This window comes from Chaetodon trifascialis, chromosome 10 (genome assembly GCF_039877785.1).
Source record: "Chaetodon trifascialis isolate fChaTrf1 chromosome 10, fChaTrf1.hap1, whole genome shotgun sequence".
NCBI classification, from domain to species: domain Eukaryota; kingdom Metazoa; phylum Chordata; class Actinopteri; order Chaetodontiformes; family Chaetodontidae; genus Chaetodon; species Chaetodon trifascialis.
In genome coordinates this window covers 13,647,904-13,656,624 of record NC_092065.1, presented here as the reverse complement: position 1 = coordinate 13,656,624, position 8,721 = coordinate 13,647,904, and the positions used below count along the sequence as shown (strand labels likewise).

At 42.0% G+C, this 8,721-nt stretch overlaps 1 protein-coding gene across 1 annotated transcript; it reads right to left on the bottom strand.

Moving 5' to 3' along the window:
- Positions 1–1,174: 1,174 nt before the first annotated feature.
- On the bottom strand, positions 1,175–8,696 carry fkbp4 (FKBP prolyl isomerase 4). Its single transcript, XM_070972116.1, has 11 exons — positions 8,163–8,696; positions 7,434–7,578; positions 7,205–7,347; positions 6,983–7,103; positions 5,759–5,915; positions 5,490–5,580; positions 5,312–5,395; positions 5,051–5,236; positions 4,670–4,813; positions 2,547–2,642; positions 1,175–2,427 (listed from the first exon to the last, which is right to left on the bottom strand). The coding sequence occupies exons 1-11, from the start codon at positions 8,259–8,261 to the stop codon at positions 2,326–2,328; spliced, it is 1,368 nt and encodes a 455-aa protein (XP_070828217.1). The 5' UTR covers positions 8,262–8,696; the 3' UTR covers positions 1,175–2,325.
- Positions 8,697–8,721: the final 25 nt, after the last annotated feature.

Here is an 8,721-nt window from a genome sequence, read left to right as displayed (position 1 = left end):
CTTTATATTGTTGCATTCACACTTGCTGAAGCATCTCATATGGCTTGTATGTCCATTGTGAGTCTATTCTCTGGTGGTTTGTCTAATGTCAAGCAAGCAAATAAAGAACAATGAGATAATGGCTCCTGCTGATCTGGAAAAAAGAATACAGACCTTCCCAGGTGAGTACTGTTCCTCCACCTCCCTTCCTATATATACACCTGAGTCAATAGTGTCAATAATACAAAACCAACAAAAGAATATACTTGCAAAATAAAGCAAACATCCAGTGTGGAACAAATAAAACACTGTAAATAAGAAATTAAGAGCTCCAAGACTTTGTTTAATCATGCACCTGTGGAGAACAAGTAGTACTGGGCTGTAATCACACTGGACACAGATCACATCCGTAAGCTGACACCAGTGTCCCCGTGAGAGATCCGGAGGATCAGATCAGATCCTGTTCGTCCTCGGGAAAGGAAGATGCTGACCTCTTGACTACTGCAGGAACACACTACGTCCAGCACTGTATTTAAATTAGGGAATGAATACGCTTTACAAAATACATTTTACACTCGGGTTATTTTCAAAATACACAATCTTCCCCCGTCTCTGAGTACTTTCTTTATCAATCTGCATTTTTGGAGTTTTCTCAATCATTTTTTGAATAAAATATGAGAAAAGAATGAAGAACAGCCATTAGTCCGCCACAGTTGCTTTCTGTGTCCGACCAACAGTGCAAATCCAAAAAATTCAACTTAGAATTCAAAGGAAGCAAAAGGCAGAGATAATCTTCACCTTGGTGGTCTTGCTTGAACTATGATTTCACTATGAAAATTGTTATGCTATGTATGTGAACTATTAAAACTTCCGGCTGAGATCATGCAATAATTTAAGATCTCAAGCTAAAACTGGATTTCTGATCGAAGTTCAAATATGAACTGATGTAAAAATGGAACCAAACAGCCTCACTGTTTTCACCATCAACCAAAAAGAAATGCTATAAAACACGTATGTAGTTCCACATCGTAGCATAAAAGTTCCTCCTGTGAAATGGCAACTGTCAAGCACATCCCTCGTTTTACACTTTAGTACTGTGTCGAGCCGTATTTGGCCGGCTCCCACAGGTCTTCATACAATGTGATTTATAGGCAAAAGACGGTTCAACAAGTCAGTCAAGAATATCACACACAATCAAGTTGAAGCTATTGTTTATTATATCCTTCTGTCAGGGCAGACCAAACAATGACCCTTCCAACAGACAAAGATACACTCGACACACAGCCCTGTTTTAACTTAGCCCCCTGAATCAGTTCCTGCCCCACTCTTACAGGTGCTGCTGGCTAAAATGCACGAACAGGCTCACACCTTTCTCTGGCGTACCATCTTTAAACAGCTTGAATCTGATGAGCCATATATGTACACGTTCATAAATGTACTTTTTACAGTAAATTAAGACTAAGACTTAACCGTTTATTACTTGAATGTGTCCAGGAGAAGCTGATTAATGTCTTTTCTAGCTGGTTTATAATGCACATATTCCAGTTAAGTAATCGGTTGTATTCATTTTGTGAACAATACAGAAATTACGAGCACGACACTGGAAAAAACAAAAGTACAAAGTCAATATTTCCGAAGAAAAGGTGAACAGTCCTGTATCCTGGGGGCTAGAGGGGAGCTCCATATTTAAATGAGAGAGAAGCTCAAAGTCCAACAGCTTTTCCAGGTTAACGTCTTATTACTCTATCTATCCACAGTGCTGCTACATACGTACTTTGGGACACAAGCACTCTAACATTCAGATGCATCAGATCTATGCACACAACCGTCACAACTCTAGGAATTGATCAGTAGGCCCATGAGAGGAGGGTTGGATGGATAGCATAAATCGTGGGGAGGGGTATAGGACGGGATGGGGGGGGGTAGTGCAAGGTGAATGGTCTAGCCCTTGACGGGTGAGGGTTTGAAATTCTGCGCTTAACACTTGGATGCACTTTCTTTCCTACCCAAAATGCTGTGTGAACACATGCACAGTTCAAAGCTGTTGGTTGAAAGGGTTCAGGGTTGGGGGGGTTTGTGGCTCAAAACTCATTTATTCAAACCACGTCCCACAGTGCCATCAGCTGGGGAGGCCCCACCCGCTCCGCGAGCAGCCACAGCAAAAAGCCCAGACACAGAGAAAGCCAGAGAAGACGCCAAAATCAGTGCCGTCATTGACATGCTCGCTTTCTCTCTCACACTCACTCTCACACACACACGCACGAGCACACACACACGCCTTAAACACAAATGGCTGAAGTTACAAAAGTCTGAAGAACAGATGAACCGTTATAGTCACATCTTCATCTACACCTTTGCTTCGCTGGCAACTTCCTTTTCTCCATTCTCAATCTCCATCTCATCCTCGCCGTTCTCCTTCCTTCCACTCTTCACCCTCTCTGCTTCTTTCTGTTCACGAAGAGAGAAAAAAGCAAATCAGCATTTTTTCCTCTCTTTTCAGTCTGTCTCTTTGAAAATCGTGCTTCTCCCACCCTCTGGTGGCTGCTGTAGAAAACACAAGCTTGCACCTTAGAGTCCCTCTCTGCAAATTTCTGGAACATGTTGGCGTAGATGCGTTTATCCTTCTCATGCTGCTCCTTGATGCGTTTCTGACATAGAGCCACCTGTCAGGAAATGATGGAGGAGAGGTCAGACAATCAGTGTTGGGTTGGGAAACACTACGGTAATATTACTGTCCCCAAAAACAAGCTGTGTAACAAATTACTAATAGAATTTCAGTAATAACACAGTTACCCTTCAAAATAAAGTAACTTGTTGCAGCCTTACTTTTGAAATCCAACAATCCAACCACATGCCAGATTCATTTTCTCATTCACTGTACGTGTACATCAAGTATCAATCCATCTTAGATAATGGAAGCACCTGCATTCAGCAGCTGGAAATTTTCCCATTAGTTTGATTTTGTCGGAGGAGAAAATGACAAGAATATTACTCTCAAATGTAAATTATGCATCGGAAGTGGTACCAAGATTGTTCCCACTGCAAAAACACAACCTCAGACCTACTGAAACACCTGCTACAACAGCAAAACAATGTGGAGCTTGTGTAAATATACCCCACCAACGATGAGCCCTGTGCAGCCGTAGAGGATGGCTGCAGCCCTACAGTGTTTAAACAACCAAAACGGGATGCTAATTGTGGACAGCAGGCTAAACCACAAAAGAACCATTGAAGACTGTGGTTGGATATGTGGTGGATGAAATGTTGTCTCCACAACTGACTCTCTGTTGTTCGGACAGACTCTTGGGAAAATAAGAATAATATTAATCTTAATTTGTATAGCACCTTTCATACAGAGTGCTTCACATAGAAAAGACAGAATGGACATAAAAAACAGCTAAAGACTGAATGTAAAATAAGATGGAGAATAAAACCCACTTGATAATGACAGTAAAAGTGAGATAGAATAAGGATCCAAATAAAAGACAATGCATAAAACCACAGAATAAAATATAGGTAAAAATAGATTACAAAGAATGCATAAAGTCAAGTAAAATACAACCATTTAAAAGAAGAGCAGCAGTTAAAAGTTTCAGACCTGATCAGGAAAGTCATAGCTAGTTAAAGGCTCCAGTGAAGAGATGAGTTTTTAGACTTCCTTTAGAAATATTCAGTGAGCTGCTTCTCTGATATCTATAGGCAGTGTGTTCCAGAGCTTTGGGGTGTAATGGACAAAGGCTGCATCCCCAATTTTCTTTTGTCTGTTCCTGGAAACCTCCAATAAAACAGCAGCAGATGATCACAGTGTTCTTGAAGGCAAATAATAAATGAGAGAGGTAGCGATGTAGCTTGGTCCTCGTCCATTAAGGGCTTTGTATACTAGGAGGAGGACCTTAAGATCAATTCTGAATGTTACAGGAAACTAGAGCAGAGCAAAGCTGGACTAATGTGCTCTCTCCTCTTGGTTCTGCTTAATGGCTGAGCTGCAGAGTTTTGAATGAGCTGAAGTCTCTCAGTGTTTTTATTTTCAGGATGCCAGCAAACAATGCGTTACAGTAATCAAGTCAGCTTGAACTGAAGGCAAGAATCAGTTATAACCAGCATAAATGTTTGTACTTTAGCCGGTTCTAAGGTGGAAAAGTGAAGTTCTCTTCACCTTACTGATGTGGGACTTGAAGCTTAGATCTGAGTCTAGGATAACACTAAGATTTGTAACCTAAGATTTAATCCACACAGTGCTCTTTTTGTATACCACTCACATGCAACAGAAGACCCCTGGCCAGCTAACTTGGAATAATTTGATATGAGATTCAGCTTGGGCTCTGTCAGAGGGTACAAAAATGTCCCCAGCTACTCAGTAATTACAACTGCTATAGTATGTGCTTTCCACAACCAGCAAATGAATGCAGCAGCAACAGTTCATTTGCCAAATGAGTGCATGCCAGATACAATAAAAACATCCAAGAGAGCAGCACATGCTGGTTTCATTTTGGCTGATAGCACGATAAATACAGCCAGACCTCACAGCAAAATGAGTCTTGACTGTATGAAAAGGGACACCTTAATTTATCCCTTTGAACCTTCCTCTTATATTTGAAACAAACTCAGTTGTCATGGTGGCAAAATCGAGGAAAATAAGACCCTGGTTGAAAGATGTTGGAATTATTTTTCAACACATGTGGCATCATACTTGGCTCTTGGCAGCTTTGTTGGCAGGATACAGTCGGACAACTTGTTGGAAGTCATCTCTTGCCCTGTCAAACTCCTTCATACCAAACAGTGCCTCTCCCCTTCGGAACAAGGCCTTCTCATTGGATGCATCCAACTCCAGAGCCTACAATCATGAACAAAGTATGATGAAATGTTAACAACAGTATTTAATCACATAATTGATCAGCAATTAGAGTAAAGCCATCTGCCAATATACCAGACATTTGTACAAACTATGCTAAACATAAAGAATTTAGGTCCTTCTCAGTCCAACACCAGCAACTCTCCAACCTGCTAAATACTGAACAAGTCGTCAACAAATCGTTGCCAAACACGTGCCCACCTTACAGATAAATTTTACCTTGTCACAGCTTTCAAGAGCTTGGTTTGGCTCCTGCAGTTTAAGGTAGCACATGGCCAAGTTGAGATGTGCAGCCAGACGCAACGATTTTGCCTTCTTCTCGTCCTCCTCTGACAAACCAGACTCATGTTCCAGCCATGACACAATCCTTTTGTACTGCACCGATGCCTGCTTGTATTTTCCCTCCTAAAGCACATTGGAATCAGTGCATTAGAACCAGGCGTAAGTGTCAATCTAAATATGCTCTTCATAGCTGCATACCTTGAAATGCTGTGTTCCTTTCTCTTTGACAATGCTGCTCTGCTCCAGCTTCTCTGCGGTGTTCATCTCCCACGATTCCTTAGCCTAAAGAAAGCAAACCAGACATTAGCTCACTTCTTGGAGAGGAATATGTTGCTGTATACTAACATGTAATAGGCCAACTTAAGATCAAGATTACCTTCTCAAATGCTGTCAGCTTGATCTTATATTGCAGTGTTGCTCCGCCGGGAATGTTGTACTTTGCATTTCCTGCATTCCCAAAGCCATACCTATAAATCACACACGCTTATGATTACTCATCTCAAATGGTGCTGCACACGGTTAAATGTTGGTGTTGGTTAACACATAAATGATCTGATAAAACAAAAACATAAAGAAACACTTGACCATTACGACACATCATAACTGAAAAACGTTAAGTACATGTCTTAATGCATGTGGTCATACTTGGGCTTTATATTGAAGAGGGCCTCCTCTCCCTGCTCCATAGCCATGATAGCTTTCTCCACTCCAGCTGGCAAGCCAAGATTCTCTCCATCTCCAACCTCAAACTTCAGCTCTCTCTCGTCAAACACACGCCCCTCACAGGAACCCTCCACAGTTACTGAAAGAAGTTGAAAAACGCTGTGGTTAGCTTGTGCTATAAGTCAGACTCCACATAATCACAAACTTGTAACATGCAGCAGACCAACAGCTATGGGAAGTGGCAGCCGAAGGCAAGTGGTGCAGTTTCCAAAGTGTCAATCAGAATCTGGTGCTTTGTTAAGGTTGGCTGTACTGTCAACCGCAGGGACCATCCCTTAGTATCTCTGCTATATATTCAGAGTAGGCTATGGCACAATGGATGCATGGATGTATGTATTCAAGTATCAACATCACCCCGATTAACATTAAAAGGTTGCTGTGAACATTTGTAAAACCGCAGTTATCTACAGGGAGCTTTGACTGACAAAAGTTAAAATAGACTGCAGTAGCTTCCAGCTGTCATGGCGAGGAAGAAAGAAGCAAAACCTTTAAGCCCTCAAATCATCCATTTCTCCAGTCCCTATCCCATTGCCCAAACCAGCAACAGGAGCTGTGTGGGCGTGTTGCTACAAGTACCACAGAGATGGATGAAGCAGATGAAATGCCAAGTAGGAAGTTCAGTTTGAAGGCCTTACAGCAGTTTGTACTAATTTGAGTAAGGACTTTGCATCTCTTTAAAGTCAAGTCACCTTTTAAGCCGACAGCAGGTGAGTGTTTAATATTCAAAAGATTTGGAGTCCATCATTTGAGCATCAAATGTCAGGTGAAATTTTAAAAATGCACCTGCCTATGCTCAGTGTACTGTCTGAATATGATTTAAATGATTTAAAAATCCAAAGAAATTCTTAGATATTTAAAGAGTTGTGGTCTGACAGGTTGGTTGAAGCTTAATAATGCAAGTATGCTACCATTACTATTGTTAGTCCCTCATTGCCATTATTACATTATTTCACAGGGACTCTATAAAGTGTCCTTGGACAAATTAAATGAACTACTCACGATTCCATTTCATATTAATGATTTCTGATGGTGTGGATTTTGCTATATCTTTTACTCTAAAAGGGACCATAAATGGAAAAGCTGCATCTTCTATATATGCGATTTTTCCAACATTAGCCAAAAAAGTGCTGTGTCTGAATGCCTTACCTTCAACGGCGGCTCCTTCATTGGGCTTGGAGTATCCTTGTCCTTTAGTGATAATGCGACGGATGATTCCTCCATCCTCATTATCTGTTATGTCCTCGCCTCGAAATTCAAACAGTTCCACCTACAAGTAGGCAGAAATGTCAACTAATAGCTTGACATCGTTCTCACACCTATAAAAAAATCAAGGTACGCAATGGACATTCAAAGTAGCCTGTAGCTTACCTCAAAAACAAGAGTGGCATTGGGGGGTATTTTGGGTGGGCTGCCTGCAGATCCATAAGCATACTCTGGCTTACAGATGAGCTGGCACAACTCGCCCACTTTCATTGTGGCTACACCGATGTCCCATGCCTTTATTACTTGACCTAAACACAGAGAAGACTGATGATCAACACTGGCTATACAACTACGGCCGGTGAGCGTCCATGCCTCTGACAGACATGAAACCAACCTTTGCCCAACTCGAAGGAAAACTTCTCTCCTCTGTCTCTGCTTGAGTCGAAGTGAGTGCCATCCAGAAGTGTGCCCACGTAATGTACAAACACTTTGTCACCGGTCATTGGCAGCTCTGCGCCTGTGCCTTCTCTTTTCACGAGCTGGGAAAACCGACAGCAGGAACAGATTATAGCAAAAATCAGTAGGGGAGTTATTCATTTAATACAAAATCGTCTCCACAAAAGACAGGTAAAACCAGCTCCTCACATATGTGCTCTCTACACCACCCTGCAGTCTGGTAACTTACTTTGCATCAGAAGAGGCAAGCTGCCAAATCCTTCATTGAGAATGAACGCGATCTGTAACATCTCATTTAAACCCCTCTGGGTGTGTGTGCGTTTGACTATTATATGCCTCATCGGCATTAATAGCTTTTGCATTTGCTCTTTCTCCACGACTCCAGATCCTTCGACAAATACAGACGACTGAAATGGCTAATTAACCGTGTTGTTGACATGCTGATAATAAGTTAGCCATGAAGCCAATGATATGAAACAAAATACATAGCGTTGCGGTGTTGTCAACACTGTAGTTATCTTGGAATAACGTTACCTGTTTTTGACAGCGCACGTGATAGCCTAGCTAACAACAGCTAACGTTAGCCTAGCCGAGTGAGTAAACATGCAGTCAGCTAAGCACTCTGCTAGCTAGATCAATGTGCAGCTCCGAAAACACTATAATTTACCTTAAGAACACCCCCATCTTTCTTCAGTGTGACGTCCTCTCCCTCCATTGGGATGGTGTGTTGTCCTTCACTTGTCTGCTCCTCTGCAGTCATTGTCATGAAGTAGTTTTACCCCCAACGTCACTCTGACCTGCACAACAATTCAAACTACCGCTGGCTAACAGTGGCGGTGGCTAATGCTAACTACTTCTCAAATCACGCCAAGTGCAGCAACAACCTAAGGTCAATGCTAGCTAGCTAAATAACGCAGTTTAAAGCTCGCCGCTAGCCTTACTTACTTGTGAATGCAACTGTAAATAAAATACACACTACAGCTTACAACTAGCTTTGCGTTGAGACCGTGCTTTCGTTGTGCACCAGTCACACTTATATCCCACCAGAGTAGGTGCTTCCGATCAGGTTGTTTCAAGTCCACGTTGTCTAGCAGCCAAGCGTCTGACAAGCGCTTAAAGAAGGGCAGAGAATTTTCCAGACATTCTAGGAGGAACCGGGGGGGATGAGCCCGTGTATTGACGATACGTTCATCTCATACGCATCTTCCGGAAAGGCGGTGCTCACA

Excerpts from the sequence above, each read along its gene's own strand:
- fkbp4 (XM_070972116.1), bottom strand. The coding sequence starts at position 8,261 with ATGACAATGACTGCAGAGGAGCAGACAAGTGAAGGACAACACACCATC. Across the intron at positions 7,104-7,204 it reads ATGCCACTCTTGTTTTTGAG|GTGGAACTGTTTGAATTTCG; the intron begins GTAAGCTACAGG and ends GCCTACTTGTAG. Across the intron at positions 2,428-2,546 it reads TTGCAGAGAGGGACTCTAAG|AAAGAAGCAGAGAGGGTGAA; the intron begins GTGCAAGCTTGT and ends CTTCGTGAACAG.